The sequence below is a fragment of the Oncorhynchus clarkii genome, chromosome 5 (assembly GCF_045791955.1).
Source record: "Oncorhynchus clarkii lewisi isolate Uvic-CL-2024 chromosome 5, UVic_Ocla_1.0, whole genome shotgun sequence".
Classification (NCBI taxonomy): domain Eukaryota; kingdom Metazoa; phylum Chordata; class Actinopteri; order Salmoniformes; family Salmonidae; genus Oncorhynchus; species Oncorhynchus clarkii.
In genome coordinates, this window is record NC_092151.1 from 73,829,345 (window position 1) to 73,848,969 (window position 19,625).

The 19,625-nt window shown below is 43.7% G+C and overlaps 1 protein-coding gene across 1 annotated transcript in view; it reads right to left on the minus strand.

The window, feature by feature from the left end:
- The window catches only part of LOC139410213 (capping protein, Arp2/3 and myosin-I linker protein 3-like), a 36,266-nt gene that overhangs the window by 7,878 nt on the left and 8,763 nt on the right, over positions 1–19,625 (minus strand). The window contains exons 7-34 of the mRNA XM_071155677.1: positions 19,117–19,187; positions 18,919–18,992; positions 18,684–18,759; positions 18,493–18,581; positions 18,256–18,350; positions 18,073–18,159; positions 17,359–17,468; positions 17,166–17,243; positions 16,922–16,998; positions 16,307–16,411; positions 16,023–16,092; positions 15,670–15,751; positions 15,414–15,510; positions 15,186–15,240; positions 13,323–13,495; positions 12,903–12,971; positions 12,293–12,386; positions 11,952–12,050; positions 11,687–11,806; positions 9,692–9,805; positions 9,391–9,566; positions 9,144–9,231; positions 8,754–8,882; positions 8,565–8,631; positions 6,224–6,420; positions 5,610–5,690; positions 3,538–3,617; positions 2,274–2,447 (exon numbers count right to left, since the gene is read on the minus strand). Of these exons, the coding sequence (XP_071011778.1) occupies positions 2,274–2,447; positions 3,538–3,617; positions 5,610–5,690; positions 6,224–6,420; positions 8,565–8,631; positions 8,754–8,882; positions 9,144–9,231; positions 9,391–9,566; positions 9,692–9,805; positions 11,687–11,806; positions 11,952–12,050; positions 12,293–12,386; positions 12,903–12,971; positions 13,323–13,495; positions 15,186–15,240; positions 15,414–15,510; positions 15,670–15,751; positions 16,023–16,092; positions 16,307–16,411; positions 16,922–16,998; positions 17,166–17,243; positions 17,359–17,468; positions 18,073–18,159; positions 18,256–18,350; positions 18,493–18,581; positions 18,684–18,759; positions 18,919–18,992; positions 19,117–19,187 (2,827 nt within the window). The remainder of the gene's footprint in view (positions 1–2,273; positions 2,448–3,537; positions 3,618–5,609; positions 5,691–6,223; positions 6,421–8,564; positions 8,632–8,753; positions 8,883–9,143; positions 9,232–9,390; positions 9,567–9,691; positions 9,806–11,686; positions 11,807–11,951; positions 12,051–12,292; positions 12,387–12,902; positions 12,972–13,322; positions 13,496–15,185; positions 15,241–15,413; positions 15,511–15,669; positions 15,752–16,022; positions 16,093–16,306; positions 16,412–16,921; positions 16,999–17,165; positions 17,244–17,358; positions 17,469–18,072; positions 18,160–18,255; positions 18,351–18,492; positions 18,582–18,683; positions 18,760–18,918; positions 18,993–19,116; positions 19,188–19,625) is intronic.

Consider the following 19,625-nt stretch of genomic DNA (forward strand, 5'->3'; position numbering starts at 1 on the left):
AGCTGAGGTCTGGAGCTTAAGGAGGGATTTGTACCAAATACAATGCTCTTAGTTTTATAGATGTTCAGGGTCTGTTTATTACTGGCCACCCATTCCAAAACTGACTGTAAGTCCTTGTTAAGTGTTTGTTACCTCATTAGCTGTGGTTGCTGACACTTATATGGTTGAGTCATCAGCATACATGGCCACACAGGCTTTGTTAAATGCCACTGGCATGTCATTGGTAAAAATAGAAAAAAGTAGAGGGCCTAGAGAACTGCCCTGCAGTACACCACACATGTGAAAATGTGTGTAGTGTTTCAATTTCCTGTGAAATCATGTGATTTTCAACATGTAAAATCATGTGTTTTTTCTGTAAAGGTGTGCTCTCCGGCAGCATGCCTATTCCTCATGTCAACACAGAGCTGCATCCCAGCACTGACTTAGACTAGTAGCACACAGGGCCCACAGAGCATGCACTTAATGCCCATCATTCTAACAGATGGACAGAGAGAGAAAGAGAGAGTGAAAGAGCGATACATTCATAAAGTGGTGTGTGACATGTAATAAAGTGACTGAAGATGATGCAACACTGAAATATAACGTTGAAGTCGGAAGTTTACATACACCTTAACCAACTACATTTAAACTCAGTTTTTCACAATTCCTGACATTTAATCATAGTAATAATTCCCTGTCTTAGGTCAGTTAGGATTACCACTTTATTTTAAGAATATGAAATGTCAGAATAATAGTAGAAAGAATAATTTATTTCAGCTTTTATTTCTTTCATCACATTCCCAGTGGGTCAGAAGTTTACATACACTCAATTCGTATTTGGTAGCATTGCCTTTAAATTGTTTAACTTGGGTGAAACGTTTCTGGTAGCCTTCCACAGGCTTCTCAGAATAAGTTGGGTGAATTTTGGCCCATTCCTCCTGACAGAGCTGGTGTAACTGAGTCAGGTTTGTAGGCCTCCTTGCTAGCACATACTTTTTCAGTTCTGCCCACAAATTTTCTATAGGATTGAGGTCAGGGCTTTGTGATGGCCACTCCAATACCTTGACTTCATTGTCATTAAGCCATTTTGCCACAACTTTTGAAGTATGCTTGGGGTCATTGTCCATTTGGAAGACCCATTTGCTCAAATGATGTCTTGAGATGTTGCTTCAATAGATCCACATAATTTTCCTCCCTCATGATGTCATCTATTTTGTGACGTGCACCAGTCCCACCTGCAGCAAAGCACCCCCACAACATGATGCTGCCATCCCGTGCTTCACGGTTGGGATGGTGTTCTTCGGCTTGCAAGCCTCCCCCTTATTCCTCCAAACATAACGAGGGTCATTATGGCCAAACAGTTCCATTTTTGTTTCATCAGACCAGAGGACATTTCTCCAAAAAGTGTGATCTTAGTCCCCATGTCCAGTTGCAAACAGTAGTTTGCCTTTTTTATGGCGGTTTTGGAGCAGTGGCTTCTTCCTTGCTGAGCGGCCTTTCAGGTTATGTCTATATAGGACTCGTTTTACTGTGGATATAGATACTTTTGTACCCGTTTCCTCCAGCATCTTCACAAGGTCCTTTGCTGTTGTTCTGGGATTGATTTTCACTTTTTGCACCAAACTACATTCATCTCTAGGAGACAGAACACTTCTCCTTCCTGAGCGGGTATGATGGCTGTGTGGTCCCATGGTGTTTATACTTGATTACTATTGTTTGTACAGATGAACGTGGTACCTTCAGGCATTTGGAAATTTCTCCCAAGGATGAACCAGACTTTTGGAGCTCTAAAAAATGTTTTCTGGGGTCTTGGCTGATTTCTTTTGATTTTCCCATGATGTCAAGCAAGGAGGCACTGGGTTTGAAGGTAGGCCTTGAAATACATCCACAGGTACACCTCCAATTGACTCAAATGATGTCAATTAGCCTATCAGGAGCTTCTAAAGCCATGACATCCTTTTCTGGAATTTTCCAAGCTGTTTAAAGGCACAGTCAACTTTGTGTATGTAAACTTCTGACCCACTGGAATTGCGATACAGTGAATTATAAGTGAAATAATCTTTCTGTAAACAATTGTTGGTAAAATTACTTGTGTCATGCACAAAGTAGATGTCCTAACCGACTTGCCAAAACTATAGTTTGTTAGTTTGTGGTTGAAAAATGAGTTTTAATGACTCCAACCTAAGTGTAAATAAACTTCAGACTTCAACTGTATATCATACTGTGCAGATTGCAGCTGCATATATCATACTACATGGGAGAGTGTGTATGCATGATAATGAGGATTCACAAACCCTGTGGGTGCCATGGCGACAGTGCGACACTCTTCCCCACATCCGTCTCCGCCAGAATCTGGCCCCTGATTGGAGAGCGTTGAGTTGCGGTTCCTACGGAAACCAAAGATGGCCAGCATATTGCGTCTCTTCTTTCGTCTGAGAGAATGGGCTTTATGAAGAGAGGACAACTGACTGATGTAGGGAAAGAGAGATGGCGAGGGTAAAGAGAGATGATGGCAGCGAAACAGGAAAAAGAGAACGGGTAAAGACAAAAAGCAGATGTTATGAGAGACAAACTGACCATAGCTATGCTGTAAAAATACAGTATGTCTATATTGTTTAAGACATATTTCTGTTCAGTTTGTCCCTAGTCAGCACCTGCACTTTTTATTATTCTCTCTATCATCAGACCCCCCAGACACTCTTCGAAAAAAGGTGAAAAGGTGTCTAGAATCTAAAAGGGTTCTTCAGCTGTCCCCATAGATTAAACATTTGAAGAAGCCTTTTTGGTTCCAGGTAGAACCCTTTTTGGATTCCATGTAGAGCCCTTTCTATATATGGTTCAACATGAAAAAGGTTTATCCTATGGGGACAGCCGAAAAAGAGTGCATGTTTCTCTGGGCTGCTGCCTCACTGAAACTTAATAACACTTCCCAGCAGCAAGGGATGTTGCTAGGATACCACTCCTGGCACACAATGCTTTATCCAGAGTGCATTACTTTAGAAATATGTTTAACAGTAAATGTAATAATACTAAAAGCATAAACTTAACAAGATGATCTGCTGTGTGGGTGTACTTTAGCATGGACCAGCATTACTCTGCCAGCCTGTGACAGGTGGATAGGATACTCTCAAACTATTACTAAAGGCAGAGCTCACCTACTGTAAAGTCCTTCTCCTGAAAGTAGTCAATGGACTGATGGAAAGTAGAGCCTATGCTAAATTACTTAGGTTGTAGTTTCTTTGGGGGATTCATGTAATTTAGATCATGCGTATGGTGTGCTGCTATTCACTCCAATTGCCTTTTGGTCATTTTGTGTGTGTGTGTGTGTGTGTGTGTGTGTGTGTGTGTGTGTGTGTGTGTGTGTGTGTGTGTGTGTGTGTGTGTGTGTGTGTGTGTGAGTGATCACAGTGAGTGAGTGAGTGAGAAAAAGAGAAAGAGAGAAAAAGAGAGAGAAAGAGAGAAAGAGAGAAAGAGAGAAAGAGAAACAAATTGAGAAAAAGAGAGAAGAAAAATTGAGAAAAAGAGAGAAGAGAGAGAAAGTGAGAGGGGGAGATCTACCTATCAGGGAGCACTCTCTTGGTGTAGAAATCTGGGAGTCCATGATCAATAGGGGTGACAGCTCCATTTTCAGTGCAATGCTGGGGACAGAGAAAAACACCCATATTTCAGCTTGACCATACAGATAGATGTAGGATCTTAATTTCACCAGTTTCTCACAGCAGACATTTTTTCTTGCAGCAACATGAAATGTGAATTATTAGGTGGATTATAATTAATGGACATTTTTTTAGGGGTGATACATTTTTTGTAGTTGAAAATCAAGTCAAATTTAAAAGTGGACATTAAACTTCAGAAGCCTTTTTAAACATCAAAGTACTTTTTGGGGGGTTACGGTTTCATTTTTAAAATGTTCTGTTGGTAATAATACAAACGGATTATACTACATAGCTTTGGAGAGATGACTTAACCCAATTGGAGTAATTCACTTAGTATAGACAACCCTGGACACAATCCAAATCACCCTGATAATAGAGCAGCATGCTGTCACTGCCAGGAGCTGGGAGGCCACAGTATTTGGGAATATGCGGTGGGAATTAAGCAGGAGTCATAAATTAAATTACAACTTTTTGTATTATCATTATGTTAATTACATGAATAATTGCTCTAATGCAGGTATTCCCAAACTGGAGTACATTTTGTTGAACTTTTTCTTTCTTCACATTTTCAAACAGTCCATTTATATTTTCCAACCGAGGCTAAACATTTGGGAGAGTTTTTTTTCTCTCGCCTGAGTTTCACTGCCAAAAATAAAATAAAACCATCTCGTGTTCAGCGAAATAACAACACAATGTCATATACAGGTAGCCTTGTCAAATAATTAACATCCAATCACATTAACCTTTACTCTCTCATGGGAATTCCACTAACGGTCTGTATGTAGCCAAACATAGCTGCTGCTCATGTTGGTATTTGTACTGATGGCGCAAAAGCCATGACAGGGAGACATAGTGGAGTGGTAACGCGTGTGCAAGCAGTTGCTCCCAATGCCACTTGGGTACACTGCAGAATCCACCGAGAGGCTCTTGATGCCAAGGGAATGTCTGACAGCTTGAAAGACATTTTGGACACTACAGTGAATATGGCTAACTTTGTTAAAGCAATGCCCCTGAACTCTGGTGTATTTTCTGCACTATGCAATGATATGGGCAGCGACCATGTAACGCTTTTACAACATACAGAAATGCGCTGGTTATCAAGGGGCAAAGTATTGACAAGTTTTTTAAAATTGAGAGACAAACTTAAAGTTTTCTTTACTGACCATCATTTTCACTTGTCTGACCGCTTGCATGATGACGAGTTTCTCACACAACTGGCCTATCTGGGTGATGTTTTTTCTCACCTGAATGATCTGAATCTAGGATTACAGGGACTCTCCGCAACTATATTCAATGTACGGGACAAAATTGAGGCTATGATTAAGAAGTTGGAGCTCTTCTCTGTCTGCATTAACAAGGACAACACACAGGTCATTCCATCATTGTATGATTTTTTATGTGCAAATGAACTCAAGCTTACGGACAATGTCAAATGTGATATAGCGAAGCACCTGAGTGAGTTGTTACGCAGGTACTTCCCCAAAACGGATTACACAAACAACTGGATTCGTTATCCCTTTCATGCCCGACCTCCAGTCCACTGTCAGATTTCTGGATAGGACTGCGCTCAGAGTATACTGCCGTAGCAAATCGAGCTGTTAAGACACTGATGCCCTTTGCAACCACAAATCCATGTGAGAGTGGATTCTCGGCCCTCAGTTGCATGAACTTAATACAGGTACAGACTGTGTGTGGAAAATTGTTTAAGACTGAGACTCTTTCCAATACAACCTAACATTGCAGAGTTATGTGCATCCTTTCAAGCACACCCTTCTCATTAACCTGTGGTGAGTTATTCACCAGTTTCAATTAACAAATAAGGTTTTATATGTAAGATGGTTAAATAAAGATATAATGATACTTTTTTATATTATTATTTGTGCCCTGGTTCTATAAGAGCTCTTTGTCACTTCCCACGAGCCGGGTTGTGACGACAACTCACACTCATTCTTATGTTTAATAAAGTGTGCTGACCCTGGTGCTAGAGGGGGTAGGCAGCTGGAGGTTGGATGTTTGAAGGGGTACGGGACTATAAGCAGTTTGGGAACCACTGCTCTAATGGAATAGAATATGTGCATGAGCACACACACACACACACACATACACACACACACACACACACACACACACAAGCACATATGAACAGCACAGAGTTAGAAACCTGTATCAATCTGATATCAATCATATCTGGTTTATTTAATAAGAAAATGAATATGGCCACAAGTTATAAATTATGCATGTATCATAAGGGAATATTATATTTTTAGTTGTCATTATCTATGCTAATAACATCTCTATCCTGTGTTATTAATATGCAAGTATCTCTATGTTACTCAGAGTTTTTAAAGTTCACATATCTTTAACTATGTGTTGCCAAATCACTATCTCCTTAAATGTATAATTTAATAGCTAATATATCTACATCTTTACGCTTCTGCACACAAATGAGAAATCTAAGTGAATCTATAAGTTATTATAGATCCTGTATTTCCATATTCACAGGCAAGTATTACAAACATTCTGAGCAGTTCAGTAGCAACATTATATACTCCATGTGGGGTGAGATGCTGAGGTCAGCTTCCTCTTACTGTGTCAGAGGGGGCATGTCCTGCTCGGTGCCTCCGTGGGGGCCTCGGCCTAACCCGCGTCACATGATGGAGAGGTGCACCTTGGGTAGGGAGCTCAGACAGCCCCTCCCAGGATGTAGAGCGAGAGAGGGCCGAGAAAGAAGAGAAAGAAGAGGACACAGAGGGGGGTGGGGAGGAGCTGGAGTCATCACACTGGCCTGAAAGAGAGAGAGAAAAAAATAGGAAAAGATGACGAGATAAAAATGTAGAAGGAAGTGGAGAGGGGCTAGAAGTTCCCATAGGAGTCACGTGGCGCTGTCAACGGTGCTTCAAAGACACACTGTTAAAAACTACAACAAATAGCAACTGCACTCAAATTCAGTGTATTCGGAAAGTATTCAGACCAGTTCACTTTTTCCACATTTTGTTATGTTACAGCCTTACTCTAAAATGGATAAAAAATATAAAAAATACTTATATATCTACACCCAATACCCCATAATGACGAAGCGGAAACAGGTTTTTAGAATGTCAGAAAAACAGAAATACCTTATTTTACATAAGAATTCAGACCCTTTGCTATGATACTCAGAATTGAGCTCAGGTGCATCCTGTTTCCATTGATCATCCTTGAGATGTTTCTATAACTTGGAGTCCACCTGTGGTAAATTAAATTGATTGGACATGATTTGGAAAGGCACACACGTGTATATAAGGTTCCACAGTTGACAGTGCATATCAGAGCAAAAACCAAACCATGAAGTTGAAGGAATTGTCTGTATAGCTCTGAGACGGGATTGTGTTGAGGCACAGATCTGGGAAAGGTAACAGAACATTTCTGCAGAATTGAAGGTCTCCAAGAACACAGTGGCCTCCATCATTCTTAAATGGAAGAAGTTTGGAACCACCAAGACTCTTCCTAGAGCTGGCTGCCCGGCCAAACTGAGCAATCAGGGGGAGAAGGGCCTTGGTCAGGGAGGTGACTAAGGACCCGGTAGTCACTCTGACAGAGCTCCAGAGTTCCTCTGTGGAGATGGGAGAACCTTCCAGAAGGACAACCATCTCTGCAGCACTCCACCAATCAGGCCTTTATGGTAGTGGACAGACGGATGCCACTCCTGAGTTAACGGCACATGACAGCCTGCTTGGAGTTTGCCAAAAGGCACCTAAAAGAGTCTCAGACCTTGAGAAACATGATTCTTTGGTCTGATGAAATCAAGATTGAAAATTTTGGCCTGAATGCCAAGCGTCATGTCTGGAGGGAACCTGGCCCCATCTCTACGGTGAAGCATGGTGGTGGCAGCATCATGCTGTGGGAATGTTTTTCAATCGGCAGGGACTGGGAGATTAGTCAGGATTGAGGGAAAGATGAATGGAGCAAAGTATGAGATCCTTGATGAAAACCTGCTCCAGAGCGCTCAGGACCTCAGACTCGGGCGAAGGTTCACCTTCCAACAGGACAAGCACACAGCCAAGACAACACAGAAACGGATTCGGGACTCCGAAGTCTCTGAATGTCCTTGAGTGGCCCAGCCAGAGCCCGGACTTTAACCCGATCAAACATCTCTGGAGAGACCTGAAAATAGCTGTGCAGCAACGCTCCCCCTCCAACCTGACAGAGCTTGAGAGGATCTTTTTATACATTTCAATACATTTGCCAGAATTTCTTAAAACCGGTTTTCCCTTTGTCATTACTGGATATTGTATGTAGATTGAGGGAAAGCATTTTTTAAATACATTTTAGAATAAGGCTGTAACGTAAAACAATGTGGAATAAGTCAAGGCATCTGAATACTATCTTAATGCACTGTATGTTGATGCAGGAATGGGCTTAGGCTGGCATGTACACCAGCCAAAAATGGCTCTCTCAGAGAGAGAGAGGAAAGGAGAAAGGAGGAGAGGAAAGGAGAGAGGAGGAGAGGAAAGGAGAGAGGAGGAGAGGAAAGGAGAGAGGGGGAGAGGAAAGAAGAGAGAGGGAGAGGAAAGGAGAGAGAGAGAGATGAAAGGAGAGAGAGGGAGAGGAAAGGAGAGAGAGGGAGAGGAAAGGAGAGAGAGGGAGAGGAAAGGAGAGAGAGGGAGAGGAAAGGAGAGAGAGGGAGAGGAAAGGGGAGAGAGAGGGAGAGGAAAGGGGAGAGAGGGAGAGGAAGGGAGAGAGGAGGAGAGGAAGGGAGAGAGGAGGAGAGGAAAGGTGAGAGGGGGAGAGGAAAGGAGAGGGGGAGAGGAAAGGAGAGAGGGAAGGAGAGGAAAGGAGAGAGGGAGAGCGGGAGAGCGGGAGAGGAAAACAGACAGTCACTAATGACCTCTAAAAGAGAGCAGGTAGGAAGAGAAGGATAGAGAGATAGTGGTACGGAGGCATACTCACTCAGCCTGGTAGAGACAGGTCGAATACGTCTAGTTCTAGAGCTACGCTTCTTAATGGCAATTGTGTCCTAGAGAAGGCAGAGAAAGACGTAGAAGCAAAAACAAACAAACACATCCCAAACAGACAATCACAAAACACATACGCTCACACATACCATACACACACCCTAAGCAGACAATCCCAACACACAATGCTCACTATACTGGTGCCCATCTCATCATCTGTGAGGTCCAGAGAGTCTCTGTGTCTGTGTGACCTCAGACCTGTTCCTCCGTCACATGTTACCTCCCAGCGCTTCACCTGGGACACCCGCCGCGTCTGGGACAGGGATCAGACAATACACTTCAATAAATGTATTATGAAGTTTGTTATGAATAATACTGCAACACTCATTAATGTGTTCTGACTGGTTTCATAAAGGTTTTATGAATGTTTCTATGAATGATACTGCAAAAGTGTAATGGTGTTATGAATGCCTGTATACCCCTTTCAAGTAAAGTTTTACCAATAATTGTAAGCAAAAGGTGACAAGCCCATACAGATAGACAGAGACACAGACAGATGGCAGCGTGTCTATACCAGAGTCTTGTGAGTGGCGTAGAGCTCCTGCAAGATCTGATCCACGATGGAGTTGGTGAGATAAGAGACCACTGAGAGCTTCACCTCCCTGAGAGAGGGGGAGAGAGACAAAACGTGTGGGGAGGAAAGGGAGAGGGAGGGCAGGGAGGAGGGAGAATAAGTTCACAGATACCCACACTGATTCAATTGAACAAAGAAGGCTGCATTGCTTATCTTCCTCCCTCAGCTCCCCCTCCCTCCCCCTTACTCCAGCGCTCGGTGAATGTCTTGTGCTGCTCTCTCCATCAAGGCTGTGCGGATGGCGGAGCGAGGGATGGAGACGCGCTCCGAGACAGACGAGAGCTGAGGACTTAATCTCTCCGCAGCAGAGGAGGACAGCGGGCACAACTCACGACAGAGAGACACCATGGAATCAACAATCACCTGTCAATCAAACAACCAATTAAACAAACAGATAAACAACTATGTCTATGTTTGATTGAGAAATGGTGAAGGAGTAAGTAAACAGATGATGTTGAATGAGTGATGTACAGTATTGAGCAGTATACCTGTAGTTCCTTGTCAGCTGCTCTGGTCAGTTCCCCTGCCAGTTGGTCCAGTCTCTGTCTGACTGGCCCGTCTACTGACAGCACATGAGCTAGCTCACAGAGAGAGGGGTACAGCTGAGAGAGAGAGAGTTCTCATGGAACTTTTGTGTAAGGTTTACTGTTAATTTCTTATAGTTTTTCACTTTTGTTATTATATATTTCACTTGCTTTGGCAATGGAAACATACAGTGCCTTGCGAAAGTATTCGGCCCCCTTGAACTTTGCGACCTTTTGCCACATTTCAGGCTTCAAACATAAAGATATAAAACTGTATTTTTTTGTGAAGAATCAACAACAAGTGGGACACAATCATGAAGTGGAACGACATTTATTGGATAATTCCATATTTTTTAACAAATCAAAAACTGAAAAATTGGGCGTGCAAAATTATTCAGCCCCTTTACTTTCAGTGCAGAAAACTCTCTCCAGAAGTTCAGTGAGGATCTCTGAATGATCCAATGTTGACCTAAATGACTAATGATGATAAATACAATCCACCTGTGTGTAATCAAGTCTCCGTATAAATGCACCTGCACTGTGATAGTCTCAGCGGTCTGTTAAAAGCGCAGAGAGCATCATGAAGAACAAGGAACACACCAGGCAGGTCCGAGATACTGTTGTGAAGAAGTTTAAAGCCGGATTTGGATACAAAAAGATTTCCCAAGCTTTAAACATCCCAAGGAGCACTGTGCAAGCGATAATATTGAAATGGAAGGAGTATCAGACCACTGCAAATCTACTAAGACCTGGCCGTCCCTCTAAACTTTCAGCTCATACAAGGAGAAGACTGATCAGAGATGCAGCCAAGAGGCCCATGATCACTCTGGATGAACTGCAGAGATCTACAGCTGAGGTGGGAGACTCTGTCCATAGGACAACAATCAGTCGTATATTGCACAAATCTGGCCTTTATGGAAGAGTGGCAAGAAGAAAGCCATTTCTTAAAGATATCCATAAAAAGTGTCGTTTAAAGTTTGCCACAAGCCACCTGGGAGATACACCAAACATGTGGAAGAAGGTGCTCTGGTCAGATGAAACCAAAATTGAACTTTTTGGCAACAATGCAAGACGTTATGTTTGGCGTAAAAGCAACACAGCTCATCACCCTGAACATACCATCCCCACTGTCAAACATGGTGGTGGCAGCGTCATGGTTTGGGCCTGCTTTTCTTCAGCAGGGACAGGGAAGATGGTTAAAATTGATGGGAAGATGGATGGAGCCAAATACAGGACCATTCTGGAAGAAAACCTGATGGAGTCTGCAAAAGACCTGAGACTGGGACGGAGATTTGTCTTCGAACAAGACAATGATCCAAAACATAAAGCAAAATCTACAATGGAATGGTTCAAAAATAAACATATCCAGGTGTTAGAATGGCCAAGTCAAAGTCCAGACCTGAATCCAATCGAGAATCTGTGGAAAGAACTGAAAACTGCTGTTCACAAATGCTCTCCATCCAAACTCACTGAGCTCGAGCTGTTTTGCAAGGAGGAATGGGAAAAAATGTCAGTCTCTCGATGTGCAAAACTGATAGAGACATACCCCAAGCGACTTACAGCTGTAATCGCTACAAAGTATTAACTTAAGGGGGCTGAATAATTTTGCACGCCCAATCTTTCAGTTTTTGATTTGTTAAAAAAGTTTGAAATATCCAATAAATGTCGTTCCACTTCATGATTGTGTCCCACTTGTTGTTGATTCTTCACAAAAAAATACAGTTTTATATCTTTATGTTTGAAGCCTGAAATGTGGCAAAAGGTCGAAAAGTTCAAGGGGGCCGAATACTTTCGCAAGGCACTATGTTTCCCATACCAATAAAGCCCCTTAAATTGAAATTGAATTGAGAGAGACAGTTGGGGGGGTCGTATGAATACAAAAAGACATACAATTAACACTTTAAACTCACCTACACTACAGATGTTAGAGAAATGATTCAGGCATGTACACACACTCACCGCACGGGAGTTTCTGGCCTCCTTCAGCACCTGTTTAGCAGCTTGAATCTCCTCCATCTCCCCTACTCCACGCAGCACACACACCTGCTGCTGCACACACACACTCAGACGCTCCATCACCTGGTAAACAGAGAACAGACAAGAAGGAGGAACGTCAGTAAAAGATATACAGGTTTACAATACACACATATTGCTCTCGTCATGGCTCAACTCACTCTCTCTCAATCACACACACACATGAATTATATACATATGCTGTATCTACCTGTTCAGCAGTGCTGGTGACCAGGCCCTGGTGCAGCCGTAGAGCCTGTCTCTGAGAGAAGCGCTGAGTCTGGTTGTTCCGCAGCAGAGCACGCTGGATCTGATGATCCCAGATAAAAACCATTCACTCACACTGGCAATATGGTCATGTGTGGTAATCTCAATGAAGCAGTGTAATTTGAATTGGAAAAGGCAGGAAAGGGTTGGTGATGGTAGATCCCCAGTAGAGAAAAGAAGCAGGGGAGGAAAGGACAAGGCAGATGAGATGAGAGGATGGTTAACAGAGGAATGGAGGGACATTGAGATGGGTGCAGATGAACTTGGGTAGCGTCAGGAGCCCACCTTGGTCAGTGCCTGCTCTGTCCTCTCGGAGGTACTACGGTACGCCTGGCTGATGTCACTGAGGGGGAGGGGCATGTACTGCAAGGTGAAGTTACTGAGAGAAAACCCACCGGCAGAGTTAAAAGAAAGAGAAGGGGTTTGAGTTAGGAAGGAGACAGAAAGGAAGGAACTAGAAAGAGAGCTGCAGAAAAACAGTTAGAGACCCAAGCCTTAATATCCCCAGTGGACAGAACTCCCAGAATTCCCCCACATTATGCTGGACTATGGACTGTGATAGGATGAGTAATGCTTTGATTATTGCAGCCTAATTAAAGGGGAAATCGAAGCTCTCTGGCTGACCCTCACAAGTACGTGTTTAGTCCTGTGTGTGTAAAGTAAGCTAGGTTTGCTTCCTGTGTACCGGAGTTTATATATTAGCCAGCTAATTCTGAAAATACTCAGAACAACAGTGAATGTAAATTAGACAGAACTTCAGGTACCTCAATGTCTCTTGGATCCTATTTAAATCAAATGTCTTGCTTAGAAGTGTGTGTGTGTGTGTGTGTGTGTGTGTGTGTGTGTGTGTGTGTGTGTGTGTGTGTGTGTGTGTGTAAAGCACAAACAGTCTCACTGTTCAAGGGCTCGAGCCACATCCAGGAATCCTGTAGCTGAGGTGTTGTTACGATCCCACGTCACACTCCTGTCAGGACAGTGGAGAACCAGTGTCAAACACAACCATCTAACCAAGTCACTGCTGTCAGGACAGTGGAGAACCAGTGTCAAACACAACCATCTAACCAAGTCACTGCTGTCAGGACAGTGGAGAACCAGTGTCAAACACAACCACAACCATCCAACCAATTCACTCCTGTCAGGACAGGGGATAACCAGTGTCAAACACAACCATCTAACCAAGTCACTGCTGTCAGGACAGTGGAGAACCAGTGTCAAACACAACCACAACCATCCAACCAATTCACTCCTGTCAGGACAGGGGATAACCAGTGTCAAACACAACCATACCTTCTATCTTTCCCTCCCTGTCTCTTGCCTGAGTGTGGTGTTGATCTGTAGGGCTTTGCTCAGCATCTTGGCTCCAATGTCCTCCAGGCTGTTCCCACTCAGGTCCACCTTTCGCAGACAGGTGTTGCTGCCCAGAGCGTTTACCAGCACTGTGCCCCGAGAACGCAGCCGCGAGTCAGCCAGTGAGAGGGACTGGAGGGCCTGGGGAGGGACAGGGGAGAGGGGAGAGAGAGGGTGAGGATGGAGGGAGATGGGATAGGGTGGAGAGCAGGGGTGAGGTAAAGCAGAAGAAAAGGGTAGGACAGAACAGACAGAAAAATAAAGGAGAAGGAGATGACAGTGGAGAGAGATGGTTAAATACAGCTAGGAACAGGTGGCAGCAGTGCTGAGGAGGAACTGAGGAATTTAGTGATGTGTCAGTTGTGTCAGTTTTGTACACAAAGGTAATAATTCAGAGGGCACAATATGTTACAGCCCACAGTAACAGGGCCATGGAGTGATATACAAATTAATAAAAAATAAAAAACTGAAATTCATTATTTACATAAGTTTTCAGACCCTTTGCTATGAGCCTAGAAATTGAGCTCAGGTGCATCCTGTTTACATTGATCATCCTTGAGATGTTTCTACAACTTCATTGGAGTCCACCTGTGGTAAATTCAATTGATTAGACATGATTTGAAAAGGTACACACCTGTCTATACAAGGTTCCACAGTTGACAGTGCATGCCAGAGCAAAAACCAAGCCATGAGGTCGAAGGAATTGTCCATAGAGCTCCGAGACAGGATTACGTCACAGACACAGATCTGGGAAAGGCTAATAAAAAATGTCTGCAGCATTGAAGGTCCCCAAGAACACAGTGGCCTCCATCATTCTTAAATGGAAGAAGTTTGGAACCACCAAGACTCTTCCTAGAGCTGGCCGCCCGGCCAAACTTGAGCAATCGGGGGAGAAGGGCCTTGGTCAGGGGGGTAACTAAGAACCCGGTGGTCACTCTGACAGAGCTCTAGAGTTCCTCTGTAGAGATGGGAGAACCTTCCAGAAGCACAACCATCTTTACAGCACTCCACCAATCAGGCCATTATGGTAGAGAGAGGCCAGACGGAAGCCACTCCTCAGTAAAAGGCACATGATATCCCGCTTGGAGTTCGCCAAAAGTGCTCCAGAGCACTCAGGACCTCAGACTCGGGCGAAGTTTCACCTACAAACAGGTCAACGACCCTAAGCACACAGTCAAGACAAAGCAGGAGTGGCTTCGGGACAAGTCTCTGAATGTTCTTGAGTGGCCCAGCCAGACCCCGGACTTGAACCAGATCCAACATCTCTGAAGAGACCTGAAAATAGCTGTGACGCTCCCCATCCAACCTGACAGAGCTTGAGAGGATCTACAGAGAAGAATGGGAGAACTCAGGTGTGCTAAGCTTGTAGTGTCATACCCAAGAAGCCTCAAGGCTGTAATCACTGCCAAATATGCTTAACAGAGTACTGAGTAAAGGGTCTGAATACTTAAGTAAATGTGATACCGAACAACAACAAAAAAATACATTAGAAAAATAATTATAAAAAACAGTTTTGCTTTGTCATTATGGGGTAATGTGTGTAGATCGATGAGGAAACATTGTTTTTAAATACATTTTAGACTAAGGATGTATCCTAACCAAAGGTGGAAAAAGTCAAAGGGTCTGAATACTTTCTGAAGGCAAGGTACTCGAAGGGAAACACTATACTGTAGAAAATAACGAGTATTTATGTATGAGAGAATACCATGTACAATACAGTCTGTGTGTGTGTGTGGAGAATATCAGTATTTCACAATGAGTTACAATCAGTGAACATTCAAATGTGTATAATGTGTGAATGATGTGTGAATTGTGACGCATTCTCACTCACACATTCCTCCTCCTGTATGAGTTGGACCAGCTTGTGTAGGATTTCATCCAGCACCCTGTACATAGATCCATGGGGAGAGAGGCAGTTCAGGCTACACTCAGCAGGAGCTCTGGCACTAGTCATTTCCTGCTGCTATCGTAATCATCCAAGTCTGCCTGAGGAAAATCAAGCTCTGATGCAAACTGACGCACACACACACACACACAGAGTGCCTCTGTAGTACTGCACCTGCTCTTGATGTTGAAGTTCTTGCCCAGATACAGGTGCTTTAGGGAGGTGTGTTTGGAGAGAGCTGGTAGAACTGAGAGAAGGTCTGCATCCAGCCCTGTAAACACAACTACATCAAGCACACACCATCCCCTCATACAAAACAAGCTCAAACAGACAACCCCCTCACACAAAACTAGCTTGAGTGGTGCAGGCTGCCACAGCGGTGCAGAGTATCACACTGTGCCATAGTGGTACAGTCAGTCATTCTGCTCACCGTTGTCTGAGATGTCCAGAGTAGCGATGGAGGAGAGCCTAGGGAACAGCTCCTGGATCACAGAAGCTCCTGCAGATTTCAGCTGAGGCAGGCAGGCAGGCAGGCAGGCAGGCAGGCAGGCAGGCAGGCAGGCAGGCAGGCAGACAGACAGACAGACAGACAGACAGAGTGTGAGCATGTGTGAGAGGAGGACATTCAAAGCACGGGAGACCTTGACATAGTTTTCATCTATAGCTACTGCTCAGTAAGTCCTTATTGGAAACATAAGCAATGAATGCCAGAGAGATAGATATGGTCAATTATATAAAGGCCAGCAGGAATTGAATGTTGTGTACAGAGTGACAGACTTGTACCTCACAGCCACTAATGTCCAGGTGTAGGTCATTGATGTGAGGGTTTGTGGTCAGACCGATGAAGAGAGACCTAAAGAAAGAGAGAGGGAAAAATAAACATAAGGCGAAAAGGTGTTTACAACAAAGACCTTTTAGCTTCTTTCTCTTTCTGGAAATTCACACCCTTTAACGTAGTGTCATTTGTCATGGTGACCAGTGTGTGTTGTGCAGCTAGCCTGGTCCCAGTCACTCCAGTGAGATGCAGGTGTGACAGAGAGAGACCAGGGGAGACTAGGGGAACTGACCTCAGGGCCTCAGGGGGCAGCTTCATAGAGGCCAGGCTGACATGGGTGAGACTGAAGGCTGAGCTGAAGAACTGACGGAAGAACAGCAGGTTCTCCTTCACTTTCCTGGGAGAGGAGCGAGGTCAGAGTGAGATGAATGAGAGAGGAGAGGAAGAAGTAGAGATGGAGTGGGAGGGAAAGGCGATAGAAGGTGAGTGGTTAATTGTAGATTGTCTGGGTAAATAAGAGACTGGTATGAAGTGGAGAGCGTATTCCGATGGAATGAGACAGAGACAATGGAGCTGGTCAAAGAGGAGGGAGCAAGTGGGGTCAGATGATAAGTCTTATCTATGCAGACAGCTCTAGGAGTTTCAAACCACAGACACAACTACAGAAAGGAACACAATGTTCCAGTGATTCCCACAAAGCTTATTTTTGATTTCACATTGAAGGGAACGACAGAGATAAGACAGATAAGAGTGAAAAGAAAAAGAGAGAGCGAAAGATCAAGCCTGAGGATTTTAAGAATAAAAAGATCCCTTGCTAAAAATTTGCCTTCCATCTTCACGCCGAGCCTCAAGCGTTTTTCTGCCACATCACCCCAAAGAAATAGTTAATCTCAAGGATGTGACTAACCTGTGGGAGAAGGTATTTTTGGAGAGATTCAAGTAGGAGAGATCGGCACAACAACCCCTCAGCAGAGCCCCAAATAGCTATGTGAGAGAAGCGAGAGTTGTGTTGTGCAGTTTTAGTGGGAGAGAGAAAAAGACAGCGGTTGGGGATTATAGAGGAAGAAAAAGACAGAAGTTGCAGATAAACTCTTTAAAATGCTTAATTCTATAAGTGTGCAATCAAATTCTCAGAGACACTAGATTCTCACCAAGTCAACAGAACAGTCAGTGCCAGACAGGTCCAAATGGACCAGACAATTAGGCTGGGACAGGAACAGGCACAGATTCTAAAGAAAGAGAGAGAAAAGATGGTTAACTGAGAAACAAACTCATAAGGCATCAGCAGTGCATTTACTATACTGTTGGTTTGTTTACAGAGTATGAGTGTATGTGTTTTCTGACCGAGGCATCCTCCCCAGACAGGAACCCAGGGTTCTTGCTCAGGTCCAGGTGCAGCAGAGAGTTAGAATACTCATCACTGGAGCACAGAGTCTGAGACAGAGACACCACACCTGAGACACACAGAGAGGGGGAGGGGGAAGCCATGAGGGATGCATTCAGCTAGCTAATGCAAATGTACACAACAAAAAAATCCAGTTTCAGAATATTTTTTGTTATGTGATTCTCATCCGTACCTGTGTGAAGTATAATTATTAATTCAATATTCAGTATTCCAATTCAAAATATTTAAAAAGTGGGGGAGTAACACAGAGCATCCTGCCTGAAGGATGGTTACCGTGGGGGCATATCATGACTCTTGAAGCTTTGTAGAGTAGACAAAACATTACATTAACACACAGAGATGTTGGTGGGGGAATTACAGGAGGTACAGAGGTTTCTATCACCTCAGCTAGAAAAGTAGCATGCATGCATGGCTTAGTGGCATGTTCAATCAGCTATTGCTGCTTCATCAAACCCAAACACAGTTGGAGGTGTTCATGAACTGATTCTCCAGCTGACTGTTCCTGCTTGCTGAATTACTGCCTTGTATTAACGTCTGGGGACACTGGGGTGTAGAGGAGGATGCTTATGCAACATGGAGTAGGACAGGGGGGTGTGGCCTTCTCTAGTAGAGAGATGGAGAGATTGAGCGATGGAAGGATGGAGGGTCTAAACCTTTGGAGTTGAGGAAGGTCTTGGAGAGGTTGAGGAGACGCAGTCCTTTGCTGAGGCGACACACTTGCTGAATGAGGTTAGCCACACCTACACCAGAAGAGGAGAGATGTCACTAAAACAAACATAATGTGGAAGTCAAACTAGTGTGGAAGTCAAACAGGAAGTTAGGCATCTGCTTTGTACCTTGGTTGTCCAGTGTGTTGTGGGACAGATTCAGAGAGTGGATGACAGAAGCAGGATTCTCTGAGAGCGCAACTGACAGCTTCTGAGGAAAGTCACTGCAACATACACAATATACAGTACACACATTTGGACATAGACACAATGACACACACAAACACTTTTTAGTTTAAGGTTCTAACACACTTATTATAATTTTTTAAAGTATGGGTGAGAGGTGTGAAGCAAAGGAAAACTCACGATTTGAGACCAGCATTCTCCAGAGTGATCTCTTCCAGACTGGAGGACTTACTGAGGGTGTGCAGAACCTGCTCAGTGACCTCTAACCCCTGAAATTAGAAATGATCTAATTTCGTTGCACGCATAATAACTTCTGAATAATATCAATGACCATTTAAAGCACAAGGGGAGACAGACAGAAGGATACTTACTATGCGTATGTCCTTACAGTATAGTTTGGTGAACCAGGTATTGTATGCCAGTGATGCCACAATAACTGCCAAGTCCCTGTCATAAACACACAACAATTAGTGCACTGAAACAGGTACATTTCATAATACCCTTAATATACATTTATCAACTGGCTTTATTAAGGCTGCAGCAGCATCAACTTGACAGTAATACCCTCTTTCTTTCTGTCTTTCTTTCCCTCTCCCCTTCTCTCACCTGCTTTCCAGGTGGCTGAAGTCCACTAGATTAAACTCCCTGTTGTCTTGGGAGTGATAGATAGTGTCCACATCCTAGGAACAAGATTACCCATGAGTCCACTTGCTATAGTATATGACCCCCTCAATTGAAAGTACAGTGTTGTATATAACTCTCCTGTGCACTCACACACAACCGGCCCACTCCCATTGCACTTACCCACTGCACTTCCTCCTTGCAGCTGATTCCATTATAGTCACACAGGGCAGCGTAGGTCTCCGAAAACCCTCCTGAGACAGAGAGGAAGAAAAATAGCGGATGGTGAGAGAAGTGTTTAAAGAGCACTTGGTTATTTCAGAGAGGGAAAGAGGCAAGAGGGGAAAAGAGAGACAACAAGCAGTGCAATTACTCTACAATGTCTGTGTAGAAATATAGTTATGAACCTAGCTATCTTAAGAGGAATCTACTAACTGTGCGTTGCTCTGCATAAGAGTGTCTGCAAAATGACTAAAATGTCAACTGTAAATGTGCTATACACTGCATGTAGTGCAGTGGGTTTCTCTAGCCATTTGTCTCAATCAAATTACTCAACAATTTCCTATGACTGTCCATCTATCACCTTCCCGAATCTGCTCATATGCACAGGTACGTGAAGAGACCTTTCAAGGGCCATGTGCTCAAAATGCTCGCACCGCTTCATAATTCATATCTCGAAATGTATAACATTG